At 36.9% G+C, this 22037-nt stretch overlaps 1 protein-coding gene and 1 non-coding gene across 2 annotated transcripts in view; both read right to left on the bottom strand.

The window, feature by feature from the left end:
* Positions 1 to 21827, bottom strand: part of BIO1 (adenosylmethionine-8-amino-7-oxononanoate transaminase) — a 33550-nt gene extending 11723 nt beyond the window's left edge. The window contains exons 1-5 of the mRNA XM_090009618.1: positions 21082 to 21827; positions 20438 to 20608; positions 15723 to 15984; positions 15335 to 15424; positions 10078 to 10198 (exon numbers count right to left, since the gene is read on the bottom strand). Of these exons, the coding sequence (XP_089865744.1) occupies positions 10078 to 10198; positions 15335 to 15424; positions 15723 to 15984; positions 20438 to 20608; positions 21082 to 21827 (1390 nt within the window). The remainder of the gene's footprint in view (positions 1 to 10077; positions 10199 to 15334; positions 15425 to 15722; positions 15985 to 20437; positions 20609 to 21081) is intronic.
* Positions 5844 to 5962, bottom strand: LOC149835573 (5S ribosomal RNA). The gene has a single exon (XR_016432887.1). It is a non-coding gene; the product is annotated as a 5S ribosomal RNA (ribosomal RNA).
* Positions 21828 to 22037: the final 210 nt, after the last annotated feature.

Here is a 22037-nt window from a genome sequence, read left to right as displayed (position 1 = left end):
TACAATGCCAACAAAGGGCTAAACAACAACAACAACAACTACGCCTTCATCCCAAAATAATTGGGGTCGGCGATATGAACCAAAAAAGAAAATCATTATGGGTCTTCCACATGAATCCTTCTCCTCCAATCATTTCTATCCAATGCCATGTCCTTGGTGAGGTTCAAAGCATTCATATCCTTTCCTATCACCTCCATTCATGTCTTCCTAGGCCTACCCCGACCTCTTTTAACTAATATATTTTCTCATTTCTCCATCCTTCTAACTGGAGCATCATTAGGCCTTCGCCGAATATGTCCAAACCACTGTAAACAATTCTCTCTCATCTTATTTTCAATGGGTGCAACGCCAACCTTCTTACGTATCTCCTCGTTCCGAATCTTATCTTTTATTGTATTTCCACACATCCATCTCAGCATACGCATCTCAGCTACACTCATTTTTTGAATATGATGTCTCTTGGCAGCCCAACATTCCGTACCATATAGTAAAGCAGGCCTAATAGTCGTCCTATAAAACTTTCCCTTCAACCGCAATGGCATTCTACGATCGCACAACACTCCAGTTGCACTTTTCCATTTCATCCACCCAACCTTTTGTTAAAATGTACCTATTATATATATATATATATATATTCTGTATATTACATCAATACCCGATAGGGGTATTTTTGTAATTTCACATAGTTGTTTTAGAAAACAACTATTTTTCTTTTTTGAATAAATGTAATTTTTATTTTTATTTTTTCAATTCTTTTTTTGTTCTTTTTAAGGACCTAAAGGGGCTCCAACATAGAAGTCGTTGAAGCCCCCAACGGTCACAAATGTGACCGTTAGGGGCTCCCAACGACTCTATGGGAGCCCCCTTTTGGCTCTCCTTTTGAGGCCCTTTTGGCCCTCCTTTTTCCTCCTCTTCCTCTTGTATAAATAGGGGTGAACCCCTTGTGTATTCTCATCTTGGAGAGCTTCTCTCTCTTTTCAATAAGAGGCTTTGTATATTGTTGCTTTCTTAAAGGCTTGTGCTTGTATTGTCCCTTCGTGGACTTGTGATATTTTCTCTTTTATTCATTGTTGTATGTGCTTGTATGCACCCTTTATATTTCCGCAATATCTCATTACATGGTATCAAAGTCACTCGATTCTTGAAGGAAAGGTGTGGTTCGTGTATCTCATATTTTAGTGAACATCTTCTCACTTCTTGGCAACATCATGGAGACAAAGATTGATCTTTCTTTCAAGCTCAATGGAAAGAATTATATGATGTGGGCATCGGCAATGGAGAATAATCTCAAAGGAAAGAAGCTTTGGGGTTATGTCATGGGGACCGTTCCGGAACCTAAGCTTATGCTCACAAAGATGGAAGAAGATCAAGAAAAGGCTCTTGAGGGAGATGCTCGTCTCAAGGCCATTGAAAATCATCAAAAGGAAGTGGAAGATTGGGAAAGCAATCACGCAAAAATCCTTGCGTGGTTTATGAACAATGTGGAGCTTAAGGTATGTGCTAATATAGCTAAATTTCGTAGAGCCAATGAGGCTTGGTCCTTTATGAGGGGTATGTATACCCAAAAGGATCTTGCAAGAGCTTACTTCTTGCAAGAAAAGATTAGAACCACCAAGCAAGGTGATTCTAGCATTCAAGACTACTATAGTGCCCTAAACCCACTATGGGATGAATTGGCTCTCTTGGAGCCAAAGTGGGTTTCTATGGAAGATATTGATTTAAGACAAAAACAAATGGAACAAGAGCGATTGTTTCAACTTCTTTTTGGACTACGTCCCGAATTTGAGCAAGTGAGATCCTCACTTCTCCATAGATCTATTTTTCCTCCTATTGAGGATGCTATTGCCGAAATCACTCAAGACTAGACAAGGCTTGGCATGAGTAAGCATGTTGATGAAGTCCTTGCCGTATCCATACCGGGTAACAATGTTAGAACCTATAAGCCTCCTCATTTTGGGAAACAAGGGAACTACAATGGAGGAAGAAAAATGATTGTTTGTCATTATTGCAATGAGCCGGGTCACATTAGACCCGCTTGTCCAAAGCTTATGGGAACCTTCAAGCCTAAAGTAGCCTCTCTTGAAGAAACCACCACCAAAGAAGATGAAGGCAAAAACAATGACATTAAAGAAACTCTTGGACAAATATCTATGGCTCTCCAACAAATGCTAAAAGTTTCTTCCTCCACATCGGGTGCGGCCATTGCTTCAACATCATCACCCGGTACGTATTCTTGGATCCTTGATTCTGGAGCTTCTTTTCATATGACCCCTCATGAAAATGCACTTAGTGATGTTTGCATCAATTCAAAGGACTCTTGTGTCTCAACGGCCGATGGAACTTTTTTGAAAATTTCAAGTATTGGCTCTTTTAAAGATTCACAAAATTTTTGTGTTCCAAAAGTAAGAGTTGTTCCCAAATTAAATTTAAACCTTTTTTCGGTTTCTCAAATTGCCGACCATGGATGTGAAATATCTTTCTCATCTAATGGTTGCTTTGTGCAGGATCTCCGGTCCGGGAAGCGGATTGGGCAAGACCATAGAAAGGGAGACCTCTATTATATGGACCATCTTGATCTCCCTACAAATTTTTTTTGTTCTTACAACAACAACAACAACTACGCCTTCATCCCAAAACAATTGGGGTCAGCGATATGAACCAAAAAAGAAATTCATTTTGGGTCTTCCACATGAATCCTTTTCCTCCAATCATTTCTATCCAACGCCATGTCCTCGGTGAGGTTCAAAGCATTCATATCCTTTCCTATCATCTCCATCCAAGTCTTCCTAGGCCTACCCCGACCTCTTTTAACTAATATATTTTCCCATTTCTCCAACCTTCTAACTGGAGCATCATTAGGCCTTCGCCGAATATGTCCAAACCACCGTAAACGATTCTCTCGCATCTTATTTTCAATGGGTGCAACACCTACCTTCTTACGTATCTCTTCGTTCCGAATCTTATCTTTTATTGTATTTCCACACATCCATCTAAGCATCCGCATCTCAGCTACACTCATTTTTTGAATATGATGTCTCTTGGCAGCCCAACATTCCGTACCATATATTAAAGCGGGTCTAATAGTCGTCCTATAAAACTTTCCCTTCAACCGCAATGGCATTCTACGATCGCACAGCACTCCAGTAGCACTTTTCCATTTCATCCACCCAACCTTTATCCTATGATTTACAACTCCATCAATTTCTCCATACTTTTGAATGATGGATCCCAAATATTTGAAATAATCATTCACCGGTATATCTTGCTCACCAAGCTTCACTACACTCCCATCACTACTTCGTTGCTTACTAAACCGACATTCCATATATTCAGTCTTACTCTTACTCAACTTAAAACCTCTAGCTTCCAATGTCTGTCTCCATAATTCTAACTTAGCATTAACCCCAGCTCTAGACTCATCAATCAAAACAATATCATCAGCAAACAACATACACCACGGTACATTTTCTTGAATTGATCTCGTAAGTTCATCCATCACTATCGCAAATAGGAAAGGGCTTAAAGCAGATCCTTGATGTAACCCAACCGTTATCGGAAAATTGGTTGTCACCCCTCCACAAGTGCGGACATTGGTTACTACTCCTTCATACATATCTTTAATTATACTAATGTACTTGAGAGAAACACCTTTCTTCATCATTGTCCACCAGAGAACGTCCCTAGGTACTCTATCGTATGCCTTCTCTAAATCAATAAAAACCATATGCAAATCTTTGTTCCTCTCTCTATATCTTTCAATAAGTTGTCTAAGAAGATGTATAGCTTCCATAGTTGATCTTCCAGGCATAAAACCAAATTGATTCTCCGATATCATGACAACCTTCCTCAACCTAGACTCAATCACCCTCTCCCAAAGTTTCATAGTATGACTCATGAGTTTTATACCACGATAGTTTGTGCAATCTTGTATATCACCCTTATTCTTATATAAAGGCACCAAAGTACTCTTCCTCCACTCATTAGGCATCTTATTTGTTCGCCAAATCAAGTTAAAAAGATTTGTCAACCATTCTAAACCTTTCTCTCCCAAGCATTTCCAAGCCTCGATAGGTATACCATCTGGGCCAACTGCCCTTCTTGATTTCATTTTCTTCAAAGCCTCTGCAATTTCTTTCTTTTGAATCTTGCGCATGAAGTCACGATTTATCTCATGAAAAGGAATGGAGAAGTCTCCAAGATCTTGAGCATGACTATCATTAAATAGCTTATCAAAATAATCTTTCCATCTCTCCTTAATCTCCTCATCTTTGACTAAAACCCTTTGCGTTTCATCTTTGATACATCTAACCATACCCAAATCCTTCGATTTCCTATCTCTCATCTTTGCAAGCCTATAAATATCCTTCTCGCCTTCTTTGGTATCCAACTTGTCATAAACCTCCTTATATACCTTAGCCCTCGCGTTTCGAACAACTTTTTTAGCTTCCTTCTTTGCTATCATATACTTCTCCAAATTCTCATTATCACGACTCTTACTTAGATTTCTATAACACTCTCTTTTAACCTTAATAGCTAATTTGACATCCTCGTTCCACCATGATGTATCCTTACCTAGTGGTGCACCGCCTTTAGACTCACCCAATACCTCCTTAGCTACTTTTCTCATACCACCCGCTATCTTATTCCACATTGATTCTGAATCCTCCTCGAGACACCAATCAACTTCCTAAACTACCTGCTCTACAAACATTCCTTGTTTAGCTCCTTTCAGTGCCCACCACTTAATTCTAGGATCTATCCTATGTCTATCCCTTTTGTGGCATTGTCTAATTCTAAGATCTAAAATTAAGACTCTATGTTGTGTAGCTACACTTTCTCCTGGTATAACCTTACAATCGATGCAACAACCCCTATCTCTCTTTCTAAGTAGGAAAAAATCTATCTGACTCGTATTAACCCCACTTTTAAATGTTACTAGGTGAGACTCCCTCTTCCTAAACCAAGTGTTTGCTAAGATCATATCATAGGACAAACAAAAATCTAAAATCCTTTCTCCACTTTCATTTCTTTCTCCTATACCATAGCCTCCATGGATATTCTCAAATCCATCCCTACTAATGCCTACATGTCCATTAAGGTCACCGCCGATGAAAAGCTTTTCTCCATAAGATGTCTCTTGTACTACTCCATCTAAATCTTCCCAAAATTGATGCTTAATGGAATCATCTAAACCTACTTGAGGTGCATAAACACTAATAATATTAATAATATCCGTACCTAATACTAATTTAATAAGTAAAATTCTATCACCCTTCCTACGGACCTCAACTACATTATCTATAAACTGACGACTCATAACAATCCCTACTCCATTCCTATTCCTATTTATTCCTGTATACCAAATCTTATATCCCCAAGGTTCTATCACTTTAGCTTTCTCACCTACCCATTTGGTCTCTTGAAGACATAAAATATCAATCTTTCTCCTACACATAACATCTACTAACTCTACCAACTTACCAGTTAAAGACCCTATGTTCCAAGTGGCTAGCCTAATTTTATGGTCTTGGACTAACTTCTTTACCCCCACCCGTCCAACAAAGTGAGGGAACCCTTGCCTATTTGACACCACACCCGGGCGCCGGTGTGACGCGTCGCTTCTGGGCGACGACCTAGCAACCCTTGCACATTTATCACTGCCTCCGGGCCTAGAGAGTACACCGCGTCGCTCAGTAGGGAACGCCCCAACGAAATTCTCATAATGGTTCATTTTCATAGGATATGACAGTTTTTATGCTGGCTGTCACAGGCCTACCGCAACCCTCCTCCTTTATCCGGGCTTGGGACCGGCAGTGTATAACTACACAGGCGGAGTTGGAAAGAGAGTGCAACACGAGGACTTCCCAGGAGGTCACCCATCCCAGTACTACTCTCACCCAAGCACGCTTAACTTTGGAGTTCTGATGGGATCCGGTGCTTTAGTGCTGGTATGATCGCACTAAATATGGAAAAAATATGGAAACTTGGCATAAAAGACTTGGTCATCCAAGTTATTCCAAAATGTATCTTTCCTTTTGGAAACAAATTTTGTAAGGAAAAAGAAATTAATTGCAAAGATTGCATTTTTTGAAAAATGAAGTCTATTCCTTTTCCAACTAGATCTTTTCTCTGATCAAGGCCTTTTGAATTGGTGCATTCAGATGTTTGGGGTCCTTCTCCGGTTATGTCTAAAGGGGGCTATTCATATTATGTTACGTTTATTGATGACTTTACTCGGTATGTTTGGATTTATTTCCTTAGTCATAAGTCGGAAGTATTTACTTTCTTTAAAGATTTTCATAAAAAGGTTCAAAATCAATTTCAAAGTAACATATCTATTTTAAGATCTGATTCCGGTGGTGAATACTTATCTCACGAATTTCAAAACTATTTAAACCAAAATGACATTTGTCATCAAAAGTCATGTCCTAGGACTCCTCAACAAAATGGCCTAGCGGAAAGGAAACATAGGCACATTATAGAAACCGCTAGAACATTACTTGTGTCTAGAAATATTCCAAAAAAAATTTGGGCGGAAGTCGTTCTTACCTCAACCTATCTAATCAATAGAATGCCCTCTTCTAAGTTAAAAAATGCTTCTCCCTATGAGAAACTCTTTAAGTTTTCACCCGATTTTAATCGACTTCGTATTTTTGGTTGCAAATGTTTTGTCCTACTACATAAAAGGGATAAGTTATCTCCAAAAGCAATTGAATGTGTATTTTTTGGATATGGTGAAAATAAAAAAGGGTATAGATGTTATGATTTTAAGAATGATAAACTATATGTTTCAAAAGATGTAACATTTCTCGAAGAAGAAAACGGTTTTGACAAAATAGAAGAGACAAATGAAATCGATTATATATTCTTATATGATCTTATTGATGACATACAAGAAGATTCTCTTGAAAACATAGATGACACTCACGAGGTATCCCCTCTTGACATAACACTCTCAAATGATAGTAATTCAAATACAAATGTTCATGATAGTGATGCCAATATAAATGTTTACTCAAGAAAAAATCAAGAAAAACCTATTAGTGCCCTCGAAAAATACTCTCAAATTTCCGAATCCATTGAGGAACCACAAGTTAGGCATTCTTCTAGAATATCAATACCCCCAAATAGGTTTGTATCCTATGATTCTTTATCTCCCAACTATCGGGCATGTTTGATAACTCTATATTCTTATTTTGAACCGGCTCACTATAATCAAGCTAAATCTATACCTCATTGGGTTGAAGCAATGCAAGTTGAACTAAATGCTTTAAAAAAGGCCAATACCTGGGAAGTAGTTGATCTACCCTCACACAAAAAACCTATTGGTTGTCGGTGGGTCTTCAAAGTTAAAACTAAAAGCGATGGCTCTTTAGAACGATATAAAGCCAGATTGGTTGCTAAGGGATACTCCCAAGAATATGGTATTGATTACGAAGAAACATTCGCCCCCGTAGCTCGTATGACTAGTGTCAGAACCTTAATAGCTGTCGCATCAACCAAAAAATGGCCTATTTATCAACTTGACGTAAAAAATGCTTTTTTAAATGGAAGTTTAAGTGAAGAAGTTTATATGGATCCACCACCCGGAATAAATATTAAGCAAGGTCAAACTCTTCGGCTTTTAAAGGCCTTATATGGTCTTAAACAAGCCCCTAATACTTGGTATGATCGTTTTAGTGATATCATGATAAAATTAGGATTTCATTCTTGTTATACTGACACTGCTCTTTTTGTTAAAAATGCAGGTTCTAGTATCGTAATTTTGTTGCTTTATGTTGATGATATGATTATCACTGGAAATGATCAAAGTAGTATTATTAATGTTAAAAATATGTTGATAGATAATTTTGATATGTCTGATTTAGGTTTTCTCAGATATTTTCTTGGAATTGAGGTTGCATATTCTCCTAGAGGATATATTTTGTCACAGATGAAGCTTGCTGCAGATATATGTTCTAAGTCTGGGATTTCTGATGATAAGAAGGTAGAGACTCCCGAGGTTATTAATGCCAAATTGCGGTTAGAGGATGGAGTTCTTCTGGAAGATCCCACACCGTACAGACAACTCATTGGGTCTCTTACATATTTGACCATCACCAGACCAGATATCACTCATGCGGTTCACTCAGTCAGTCAATTTCAGCATGCTCCTACAACCGTGCATATGAGTGCGGTTCTCCGAATCATCCGCTACATTCGGAATACCATAAATAAAGGGCTATTTCTATCCTCCTCTTCCTCTTTGAATCTTCTTGCTTATACTAATGCAGATTGGGGAGGTAATCCCAATGATCGAGTCTCAACTACTGGTTTTTGTGTCTTTTTAAGGGACTCATTGATTGCCTGGCAATGCAAGAAGCAGCAGAAAGTTTCACTATCATCCACTGAAGCTGAGTACCGGGCGATGGCAACCACAACAATGGAACTTGTATGGCTTCGCAGTTTGCTTAAAGATATGGGAGTTGATATTACTGAAGCCTCAAAGCTGTGTTGCGACAATAAGAGTGCCATCTATATTGCGAGCAATCATACTTTTCATGAACGTACGAAACATATCGAAATGGATTGTCACTATGTTCGTGACGAATTTTTACGAGGAACTATTGCTATGCCATATGTCACTTCAGAATAACAGTTGGCGGACTTCTTCACTAAAGCTCTTCCGGCTCCTCGCTTCATGTTTCTTCTTGGCAAACTTTCTGTCATTCCCCCGTAAAGTTTGAGGGGGGTGTTAAAATGTACCTATTATATATATATATATATAAATTCTGTATATTACATCAATACCCGATAGAGGTATTTTTGTAATTTCACATAGTTGTTTTAGAAAACAACTATTTTTCTTTTTTGAATAAATGTAATTTTTATTTTTATTTTTTCAATTCTTTTTTTGTTCTTTTTAAGGACCTAAAGGGGCTCCAACATAGAAGTCGTTGGAGCCCCAACGGTCACAAATGTGACCGTTGGGGGCTCCCAACGACTCTATGGGAGCCCCCTTTTGGCTCTCCTTTTGAGGCCCTTTTGGCCCTCCTTTTTCCTCCTCTTCCTCTTGTATAAATAGGGGTGAACCCCTTGTGTATTCTCATCTTGGAGAGCTTCTCTCTCTTTTCAATAAGAGGCTTTGTATATTGTTGCCTTCTTAAAGGCTTGTGCTTGTATTGTCCCTTCGTGGATTTGTGATATTTTCTCTTTTATTCATTGTTGTATGTGCTTGTATACACCCTTTATATTTCCGCAATATCTCATTACACCTTTATCCTATGATTTACATCATCAATTTCTCCATACTTTTGAATGATAGATCCCAAATATTTGAAACAATCATCCACCGATATTTCTTGCTCACCAAGCTTCACTACACTCTCATCATTACTTTGTTGCTTACTAAACCGACATTCCATGTATTTTGTCTTACTCTTACTCAACTTAAAACCTCTTGCTTCCAATGTCTGTCTCCATAATTCTAACTTAGCATTAACCCCAGCTCTAGACTCATCAATCAAAACAATATCATCAGCAAACAACATACACCACGGCACATTTTCTTGAATTGATCTCGTAAGCTCATCCATCACTATAGCAAATAACAAAGGGCTAAACAAGTGCACAAAAATTATTGTGGTCTCTAATGGACCGATAAGAATCTCATAAAAGAGATACAAGAACATGAAACCCACAAGATCACAATAGCATAAAGCTCACAAGATCATAAAGAAAAGGGATATTGTATTAGAATATCTCAAATGCTTTTAAAAAGCATGCTTTAACAAGGGGAGGGGAGGCTTTATTTAGTCCCTAGTGGACTTTACAAAAAATATAAAATATGAAATGACCAGAATACCCCTGATATACGTATATTTATAAATATACATATATCAAAGCGTGAAATATCACAACCCATCAAATGCTAAAAATTCATATAGCTGTCATTAGGATCAAGGTAAAGGATCGATTATGCGTTTGTTCTCCCAACATAGAAAGAAAAGATTAAGCTAGCATTTTTGAGCTTTGAAGAAGGTAAAAATGATTAGCCTAATCGCTTTCCAGATGAAATGCATGCTATGAAACACTGACCTTTTCCAACACCTTCAAGTAAAAGCTCTGCACAATGCAATGCGGGCTCATAGACATTCTCAGGAAACATCACATGACCAAACCTAGCAGTGGCATAACCCAGATCTCGTGCAAGCTCTATCTGTAACCTCCTAACCAGAGTCACTGTGAACAAATATTAAGAGATATGCAACTAATTTGTAAAACACTAACATCCCCAACTGATAAATATAGAACAAGGAAAACCAGAATACATTAAAAAAGAGAAACGGCATAGAGAAATACATGGTAAATCATCCTCGGGAAAAAGCAAACAATGCATTCTACCATCCATGAAAGGTAACTATGACAAAGCTAGCATCCACCTCCTTGAATGGATGAAAGTCCCATCAAGAGCAATTGTCTACAATCAAAAGTATGTAAACAACCAAGAAACAAATATAACTTCCCCTGATGTATCGCAGAAAAAGCACCCCCCATGTTGCAATGTGTTCATGTGTGAACAAAAAGTGCAAATAATCACCACATACAATAAATAAGCATGACTTCCTTCCAACTGTAACACAGCAGAAATGCACTCATGCATGCACAGAAAACCAAATTATATATAGTGGGAAAATGTTTTCTGAAAAATTTGTATGCACAAACGCCTCTGCATCACCATGGGACAGGTCATTTTCATACAATCGACCTCATAAATGAATTCAGACATGTCCAAAATAGTAAGGGATGGGCTCTCAAATCATGTTTTTTTGATGAAAAACATGATTTTATGACCCCAGAGAGTATTGCACATTATAGGCCATTATTTTTAATCCTTATAGAAACCTGATTACATGTCATAATTGGATGATTTAAGAGCCGATTCCCACAAAGAAAAACGTGTAGACCACACTTGTATGGTTAGTTTCATGAAAAACAAGCAAAAGAAATAAATAAATAAATAACAAAGAGGCATTTGTACCTACAAAAGACTATCAAATATGACCCCTATATATGTATCTATGTATGTATGTATGTATGTATGTACGTATATGTGTGTGTGCACATATATATATAGGAAAACTCATAATGAGGGGCGGGTTAAACGTCGGACGCGCCTTGCACGTCTGATTTGCAGAAAAAAAAGCATTAGTAGCAGTCACGACAGCCACTAATGCTCTGGGCGGAAATTGCATATTTAGTGGTGGTCGCGACCGGCGCCAAATGTGCCTTTTACAAAAAAATGGTGTTCTGCAGCTGATTTTTTGCGGAATCAGCAGCGAATATGAGTCCGTTAACAGTGGACGATTTGCTCATCTACTGTTACGGGATTCTCTCTCTCTCTCTCTCTCTCTCTCTCTCTCTCTCTCTCTCTCTCTCTCTCTCTCTCTCTCTCTCTATATATATATATATATATATATATATATATATATATATATATATATATATATATATATATATCATAGTCACCAATATCGCCCTCTACTATTTCTCGGGACTTCTTTTCAAAAAAACTGTTCTTCTCAAGAAAACGTTATCTTTAAATTTTCAAAAAAAATATAACAAATAATAAAACAGATAAGAAATAATAAGTTTTCTGAGAAAAATGTAAAGAAAAATTTACAAAAGTTTTTAAAATATAGAAGAAACAAAAAATAGGAACCAAATATCTATAATATATAGGAAAAGATGTTTTTCAAAATATCAAGAAAAATGTCATGATAATTTATATAGTACATATAATATGTGTATATACATTAGGGGTGTCAACGGGTCAGGTTTGGTTTGGACTCAGGTGGAACTAGACTTGGACCCGATTTTCATACTAAAATTTATTTGCGTCATGATACCTCGCATGAGTTTTAAGTGTTATGTTTTTATTGCATACTTATGATATTCAATAAAATATCATTTTTTATATTGTTAGCTTTCTTGTGTACCCCTTTGTGGGTTTTCTGAGAATGTTCGTTAGAGAACATTTTTTTTTGTTTATCCACTTAATATTGGTGGACATTTCAGTTTGTGATTGAAGGCTCTATAATTCATTACTTGAGGATTTCCTTGAAATTTTTTGTCTTATCAGTTCTTGTTCCTTGGAATGTGTATTTCAAGGTTTTTATTATTTGGCTTTGTAAGTCCATCACTCTTCTTTCGATACATCCATTATTATTTGTTTGGCCTTATCGAGGTGAGTTGTATGCACTTCTATGTTGTGGGACCAGATTTAGTTGTTGAGGTGAGTTATGTGTGCACATTTGTCTTCTTGTCAGTATAGATTGTCAATTGATTTGATTCTGACTGACAGTTGATTAACCTCTGGTTTTATGAGTGTGTTGTATCACTCATTTGTTTCTTGTACATCTCGTTGTTGTGGAATCAAGGTTAGTCGTTAAAGCACCTCATGTCATCTTATCAGTCGAGATTCTCAATGGTTATGAGTGACGTGTTGCTATTTGCCTTGGGTCTGATTGATGATTGATTGGCCTCTGAACTCATTGTGGTTGAAAATCCGAGTTAGTCGTTGGGGTGAGTTGTGTCCACGTCATGTCATCTTGTAGGTATAAGTATGTATCTAACTGGCAGGTGATTGACCTCAATTTCTATTGGTATGTTTTACCACTCATTTGTTTGTGTGACCATTGTTACAGTATTAGATGTTTGATATCTAGATTTTCCTCTGATAGTAGTTATGTTTTTTGGAACTATGGAGTTTTGAAAGATTGTTAAAATTATTATTCTTATTCTTCTTGATGGCATTAGTTTGTTTTCATTACAAGTTCTCTTACCTCATGTGTTTCCTCTTGTTATGCCTCTTATTTAAGTGTCATTTCACATAAACAAGAGATGTTTTTCAAATATGATGAGTTATGTGCACTCATTGGTTATTCACATTTTATGCAGACAAGAGATGTTGATTATTCACACTTTTTGTGTGTGTTTTAGCCCATTATTGGCATTGTGATTATGCTCTTGTTCTATTAGTTGATACACTTGTTTAAGTGTCATTTTATGTAAACAAGAAATGTTAATTATTCACACTTTTTGTGTGTGTTTTAGCCCATTAGTGGCATTGTGATTATGCTCTTGTTCTAGTAGTTGATACACTTAATTTTTGAGGTTTAAAGGTCTAGTGAGGTGATTGCTTGTGGTGGTCGAACTATTGTTGAGATTTGTAAATACCATTCTTTTTGTTGTGTAGGATTTTTAAAATCTCTCCATAAAAATTTTAAACTTTTTCTACTTGTATGAGAAAATGTTTATTGATAAAATTTTATGCATCTTATGTGCATTTTATTAATAATATATATATATATATTAAGATTGATGTTTCGCCCTTTGTGCTTAAGTCCATTTTAGGTTGTGTGAATGAATCCTAATGAGTTGTGATTTATAAGATTGCTCTCTTTCATTATTATGTGCATTAAATATGCTTTAATTACATGTTGGATATATATGTGTTTCATATTAATTATCTTGCTCACATTATTGCATGCATAAATTTAATTATCTCCTCTTTTCTTGAGGGCTCTTTTGAATTGTTAGATTTTATATGCATGTTATAGGTGATGATTAGTTATTTCATTTGAAATGCTTTTCTAAAAATCCTTGAGATATTATTTATACATAATTTTTTATCTCTTCTTTATGATTTATATGTCCTTTAGCGATCAAATTCTCTTATAATCAATATTTATGTTTCTTGAAAAAAAATATCTGATTTTGGGTTTATGATTTGATTTCAAAAAAAATTATCCTTAAGATATGCTTCTCTTATCTTTCTTAATGAATATCTAATGTTTCTCTTGTTCAAAAATATATTTGTTTTAAAAACTTTATAACTATTGGTTAGGATATTTTCCTTTGTGTAGTTAGAACCTTTGTTTTGTTCTCTCTGCAAATTCTTAAAGATGCAATGGATTGAAAAAAGAATATCTTTGATACATCATATCATGAAGATGAAGATAGCTGATGAAGGCGTTTGAGGACGATCACCAATGAAGACATTCGAAGACTTGTATTTGCAAAATTCTCTAATGCGACATAAAGATAGAGACTTCCAATGAAGACACTTGAAGACTTTGATCCTTCCTGTTGATTCTTTTTGTATTTTTGAACTTTTGGTATATCACACTGTAAGTTTGAGGGAAAATGTTAAGTTGTATAATATATATATATATATATATATATATATATATATATATATTGTTCATATTGTACATATATATGTATATATATTTTATTTATAATGATATAATAAGTAAATACCTATTAGGAGTATTTTGGTCATTTCAGTCCTTGTAATAGGTTGTGCCCATTAGGGGCACATAAGTACTTTTACTTTATTTATTTATTTTGTTCTTTTCTGTTTTTATAAGGACTATTTGGTCAAATACCAAATAGAGTTGTTGGGTTCTTTCCTGACTAAGCAACATAGAGTTGACTAGTCAATAGAGTTGTAGGACCCTCTCTCTTCTATGTGTACAAATAGGAGCTTTTATCCCCTTTCATTTTCTAATGCTTCTCTTAAGCATTCATGCTTAATAAAATGTATATTTTTTATATTCTTGTGTTCTTTTAATTTCGTCTTGTATGCACTTAGTGCTTGTGTAGTGCCTTAATGCTCTTTGATTGTCCCTTAGTTAGACTTGTGTATCTGCATGTGCACTTTTGTTTATGATCATGTAAGCCCTTAGAGGCCTTTGTTTTGTATTTCTGCATATTTCATTACATATTGGGTGTTTATGGAATTGCCTTTTTAAGGATATATAAAACGTGATAAATTTACAAGAAATTAAAATATAACAATATTTTGAAAATATCGAGTTTTAAATGCTAATATTTCATTTAGGTATTTTATTGTGTTTTTTTGCAAAAAAATCAAAATATCACCAATATTTTTTTACTAAGGTATATAACTGCACACACACATGCACTCAAGGAAGGACATGCTGAAATATGACGCACCTATCTAAAGTAAACATGAGTGTTAGAAATGGTCAGACACCTTAAATATGTGTTTATAAATGTCCAAAAGTATCAGCTGGCAGAAAAACACATCTATACATGTCCAAAAAATATCAGACAATCCGTGAAGCAAAACTGAAGTGTCTTAAAGCACTCAACCTAGTTAGTATCAAATTACTGTATATATGTCCGATACCAGTATGGCCTGCTAGTAGGAGCAAACCAAGAAATAGGTAACATGGGTAAAGGCAAGTGGCTTCAAAAAAAAATATACAAGTTTTTGTTTGCAGAGGCAAGTGGTTTGAAAAAACAATACAAGTATTTGTTTGACCTGAAGTGCAGCATCAGGTCCCTGAGTCCACCAACTTGCACATGCATCAAATTGTTGAGCAATAACAGAACAATCCCCACCTTTTACAGCCTGCAATAAGAATAGGACACAATCTTTTATACATAACAAAATCAGATAAATAATAGTTCAAAAGGCTAAAATAAATGCAAAATCACATCACCTAAATAGTGTCCTATCCAAGAAAAAAGTATATTGTATCAAGTTCAAACAAGACAAGTAAAATGCAGCAGACTGCAATGACAAATTATTCGTTTGTAAATAGAGGCAGCAATCACACGAAGAATCAAATTCAATTAATAAATAGCATAAAGAGAACGAAAACAAAACCCAACTACATAAAAGAACATAACTGGAGAAGCAGACTTACCCTATAAACAGCAAAGTTTTCCCCACATCGAGAATCAATGACTGTAATGCTGTCATCTGGCACAAGTTTATGTTGAGTAAATGGCCACCATAACATATTCCCTGCTTTCTTTGGCATTTCTCTCAACCGACGAATCCTTTTCAAAAACTGATCAAGCATTATTTCCTTAAGGGAACCAAATACTTTTTGTGATTCACTGAACCAATCCATCAAGTTATCAGACAGGTCTTTTGGTACCGGTGGGAGGACAAGCACATGCACTCTAAGGAAAGAAAGATGCAGCCATTTAATAGTCAAGAACCCTTACTAAGTTGATATCATCCTTCACGCAAAATAAGAAACCGGAATGACAAGAAGAAGATAAATGTTATATGACGGAGGGAACATCAGAAAGTTAAAAAAGGAAGGAACAATATAAAAATTTACTAGCACTGAATAATTGGTTCAATAGGCCTATGCACTAACACTGAATAGATACTGGTTGTTAACAATGGCAATTTAAAGGCCAACCTATTTCTATAGCTAATGATGTACTGCAGGAGAACCCAAGCCTCCCAAATGGGCACCGTGCTCAGGCACAGTGCAACCTGTCAGTTAGTTATTAACCACAGGAAGCGAATGAAGATTGAATTCTGACTTCTCGATCACTATAGAGGTGAAACACTTTTAGGCAGCCCCAATCAGACATACGCTTCACATTAGAAATAGGTTATTTACACATGACCTACATTTTCAGCAAAAAAAAGTCTCAGTGCTGAACATATTTTGAGAAAAGTTCCAGCCTAAAAAACATATTCATTAATCATGAAATCTCACTGTAAGATGTTCATGAATGACAAATCCTCTCAAGTTAGTATCTGCCAAGGTTCCACTACCAATAAGCTAGGGCCAATGACCCCATTTACATAACCACAAAATAAAATGCAAGAGCACACATTTAGTGAATTAGATATTTCACATCCTTCAAAGGTATCGCATCAAATTGAATCCCATAATATTTGAACCATTCATGTCTTTTTCATATCATTGACATCAGTCTAGCATTTTTTTTTCAAATTTTGGGTTTACGACAACCACAGTTACAGAAGTAAGGATGGTAGTTTATGTTAAAATGTATTGTGTATATGCCATTTGTATTTTGTGTGTGTGTGTGTGTGTGTGTATATATACATATAGTTCACTATGTATGTAAACTGAAATACCCATCAAGGGTATTTCAGTCATTTCATGTTGTAATAGGACAGTCCACTAGAGACTGACGAGTTTTTCTTTTTTCAGACTTTTTTATTTTGATTCTGACAACTGACAACTGCAGTTGCAGCTGCAGCTGACATCTGATTGGGAGCTGGTCCAACCAGCCCCAATGGCTAGAAATCTAGCCTTTAGGGCTGGCCGAAGAGCTAGTTGGGCCAGCCCCTTTATGCATGGGCACTACCTCTCTTGTATTATGTAGGCTTGTTGCCAAGCATTGTTTAATAAAATCTTTATTATTTTTTATGTTTTTGCTCTCGTTTGAGAGTTTGTGTGATTAGCCCTTAGTGGCTCTTTGTATTTGGCTCATTAGTAGCTCTTGTTCATGTGAGTGTGCAACTTTGTAACCACATTGTGGCATTGTATTTGTGCACTTGTTGTTTCATTACATGGTATTAAAGCCTTTGGTGCTCTTGGGCAAAAACTTGAAGAGGAGATTCGTGAGATTGGTGGAGCATTGTTTCGTTGGTTTGTTGTCTCAGGAAACGCATCATCAAACTTCTTCAACAATCTTGTTTTACTTTCTTCTCATCTTCCTTCTTCTCATTCTTATCTTCATTATTTCCTCCACTATGGCCGATAAAGAAATTATAATGGTTGTTCCCATCAAATTTGATGGGAAGAACTACAACATGTGAGCTGCGACGGTGAAGAGGATCCTCATGAGTAAAGACTTATGGCATTTTGTTGATGGATCCGCATTGGAACCACAATCAATTCTCACAAAATTGGTTGTTGGAACCGACGGTGGATCAAAAGAAGAAAGACTTAAAGCAATTGAAAAGGAAAAGGATATGATTGACTAAAAAATGATAGAACCTGCCTCGGGAATCATGCCCTGTTAAGGAGAAAACAAGAGAAAGCCAAAAAACAAAAGAAGAAGAACTGAAACTTGAATGGGTCGTGATTTTCTTAGGTCACGCCCTTCTCCTTTATATAATGAAATATGTGTTGAGACAAAAATACCCTTAATTATACAGATTTATACATGGACAAAAATACCCCTGTCAACGTGCTCATATTTCCCTGTCAACGTGCTCATATTTCTAACACACCCCTCAAACTGTACTTGGGGTAGAAATCACCATGGAAAGTTTGCCTTTGAGATGCCAATACCGAGCAACTGAAAGTGGCTTCGTAAAAAGATCCGCTATTTGATCTTCGCCTTTAATAAATAGAGATTGAATCTCTTGACTCTTAATCTTCTCTCAAACAAAATGTTGATCTAATTCAACATGTTTCATCTTTCCGTGTTGAACGGGATTGGAGGCAATTGCAACTGCACTTCGATTGTCACAAAAGAGCAAATATTTACTAATGGGCTGATGTAGTGTTGTGAGGAGATGTCTAATCCATTTTTTGGCATTTTTGGCATTTTCCTGGATTCAAAGAATTAACATAAATTCATGTGTCGGCAAACACAACATAAACTCATTCAAAATTTATTTTATTTATATAGCCACATTATATATGAGAAAATGTAGATGGGCATTTAAGAGGCATTCATTGTTCCAACAATCATATTTATGACGCTTGGAACCAAGGTTGTAAGTATCGTATCTTTACCTGTATCAGTCAGGCCCAAAGTAACACTGTATCGTATTGTGTTGTAAACGTATCATAAATTTTTAATAAAATATTTTCAAAAAATCCAAAAAAACAGAAAAATCATAAAAAAATAACAAAAAATCTAAAAAAAAATCACAACACATGAAACAGTGATGAATTGCATAAAATCACATTTATGTCTCTATGAGCTACATAAGACATCATCAAACATCAACTAATACAAAATTATGGATAATATTGCACGCATATCTCACAAGAATAATGCCACAAGACTCGTACTTTCATATTATATAAACAAAAACAAAATAACCAAGTTTATGAAATACGATTCAAAAAATATATATAGTACTGTATCGATACATTGGGGTGTATTGTACGATACACTCGATACAGGTATGATGCGGGTGTGTATCGTATTGTTTTCCCCAAAGTAACGATACGTATTGTAGCGTAGCGTATGATACAGTACGATACTTACAACACTGGTTGGAACAATCCCATGGGCAATCATTGTTCCAAGAGTCGTATTTATGATTGTTGGAACAGTCCAACAGTCAAATAGACCCCCTACACTATACAATAAAGACAAAAATACAATATTGTCCTTAGTGGACAGTCACTGTTTACATGAAAAAAAACAAGACCAAAATGCCCCTAGAGAGCATTACCTATTACATAACATACAATATATATATATATATATATATATATTAACAATAGCTCCTCCTTTATATTTTCCAATGTGTTTCAAGCAACCAGTCTATTTTTTCCAATCTAAATACGATTATTTTCATTTTTCTCTTCTCTTTGCAATATTAATACCTAGATTTCCCAAAATGGAAAAGTTATGGGTGCCCTAAGCTGAGAATTAGAAGGTTGATCTTCAGGTGGTAAATAAAGTCAAAGAGTAAAGAAGCCTGCAAGCAATTCACTGCAAACCGCTTGACAATTTCATGTTCCATCCTACGAAGAGCACATTCCTCTGGTAGAAGCCTCGATATGCAAAGATATGAGGCAAGCAGTTTATCACAAAACAGATCCTCTAGGGTTAGCCTTTGCATTCAAGATGAGAGACTCAAATGGGTAAATTTTTTTCATATCAAAAGTAAAATACATTCTGATTCAACCAAGACATGAGAAAGAAAATCAAGGCACAATACAGTGGAAAAGAACAAAGATACTGGGAAAGACCCAACCGCTGCATTAGAGGAAAAAACAAACTATTAACTATGAATTTCCTCAGCAAACCACCTTTTTTTATTGTTTAGACACATCCACTTTGTTTGAAGGAAAACAAAGGCTTGTTACATATCCACCTCATTTCCTACAGAAGGATCTTACCTTCATAATTCTTCGTTGTACAAGCTAGACCTCTAAAAGCTTACATTAAGCAAACCTTTTTTGTCACAAATATAGATTCCAATCCTCTCCATTCATAACCAAGGATCCAACATTCTCCTTGTTAACAGCATCTGTTTTGCATTCAATTTACACCACATTCTTTGCACACTGACGACTACGGTTAGGTATTTGTTGCACATTGAATAGGTGTCCATACATAAGTTTTCCAACAAAATATATGCTTATCAACAAAGGATATGCAAACTATGGCAATTTCACAAGCATAATCATGAAACAAGCCATCACGGATAGCAAACGTATTATATTTTATCAAAATAGATTTAGGCATATTTTCTAGGATGACACATGCAAATTCACTAAAAAACAGGTGAACGTGCCCACTGGTATAGTTCAATAAACTGCATCTTCCACGTAATAATGAATACTCCTAATATACAATCCATAAAATACACATCTAAGATGGAACTTGCCTATTTATAAAAAGAAAAAAGCTTCCTAACAAATGAAACTTAAACCAGAACAATGGAAATTACCTATTTCTCAAGTAGGACAGTAGGCTGTCCTCGTTGAGTAGGCCATGATCTTCCAAAATAATGGCCACAATATCATAACCTCTAAGTTTCAGACTTTCATAAGCAGAAATAGTCCCTGAAATGCCGCCTAAGCGTCCATCACCAACGAGAATAGCTGGTAAACGAAAAGCTCTGGGTTTGATAAATAAAGAAAAATTAGCATCAAGCATAGACCAAATTTTATCAAATGTAGTGAAAGATAAAAGACCTAATGACAATGAAAATGGAGCTAAACCTCCAAACCCATTCTCTCATTACTCGTATATTTCTTCACAACCATCAAGCATAGACCAAAATTTATCAGATGTAGTGAAAGATAAGAGACCTAATAGCAATGAAAATGGACCTAAACCTCCAAACACATTCTCTCATTACTCGTATATTTCTTCACAACAAAATAAACCATTACATTCCTCTGTGAAGAGAAAACTCTTTTTTTTAATTGTGAAGTGCAACTTCCCAACTCAGCTAGTTATCTTAATTTCTAAAGCCACCAACTGTGTGCTCATCTCAATTCTTCAAGCAATCTTTGTTTGTTTGTTTTTGCTTCTAACAAAGATAACAAACACACACAAAAATGATATCTGAAGTCGAGAAAACAAAACCTGTAGATGTCGCACTGCAGGGATCCAGAAGGCCCCGGGCTAGCGACGGCTCCCGCAGTCTCGATCACACTCCACATCCGCCCCTCGCTCCCGCAATCTCCATCCGCCGCCGAATGCAGACGCAGGCACCTCTGCAAAGAACTGAGCAACTCCGCGTCGCTAACCATCGCTCCTTCCCTCTCGGCCGCCAGGTGCGGAGACACAGCCTCCTTCCACCCGTACAGCATCTTACACGCCAACTTGAACCCGACCACCGGCGAATCCGCACCGCACATCCTCCTCTCCTCGTACAAGTTCAGCTCCCTCAAGCCGCCGCTTCTTCCCACGTCGTCCTCTTCGCCGCCAGAGCCGGGAAGCGACTCCGACGCCGCAACAGAGGTTCTCACCGCTTGGTTCGACGCGAACAGGCTGATTTTAGGCCGCTGATGCAGGAAAAACTCGCAGGCTTTGCGGTAGACGAACCGGGAGTCGGAGTCCTCGGGGAAGCCGGTCTGGACGGGCTTGATGTAGAGGAATTTGGAAGGGGAGGAGGGCTTGGAGTCGGGGCAGAGGACAGAGGAGGCGAGGCCTGCGGAGACGAGGGTTTTGCCGACGCCGGTGTTGGATCCCCAGACGGTGTAGACGGGGTGGGAGAGGTCGAGTTCCAAACCTAATGAGGGAGTGGAGATGGCCCTCCGGGCGATGATGAGAGGAAAGGGGGGTGCATGGCGAGGGGAGCGGGAGAGAAGACGGCGGGTTAGGGACATTTTTTGGGCGGGGGGGGCGGGGGTCAGAATTGCCGGGGAAACCTAGCGCGCGTCGATGAGACCGAGAGAGCGAAGGGAGAGGGAGAAGAGCTTAACGCTATCAGCGACAGACGAGGGAAATTAATTCAAACACGATAGTTCATTACTTATTAGGTACCGTTTGGATGTGATAGGCAAAGCTTGGGTTCTTTAAAACCTCCAACTCTCTAA

The sequence above is a fragment of the Nuphar pumila genome, chromosome 6, assembly GCF_984573655.1.
Source record: "Nuphar pumila chromosome 6, dmNupPumi1.hap1.1, whole genome shotgun sequence".
Classification (NCBI taxonomy): Eukaryota; Viridiplantae; Streptophyta; class Magnoliopsida; order Nymphaeales; family Nymphaeaceae; genus Nuphar; species Nuphar pumila.
The sequence above is the reverse complement of the archived record's forward strand: the minus strand, read 5'-3'. Positions and strand labels throughout refer to the sequence as shown.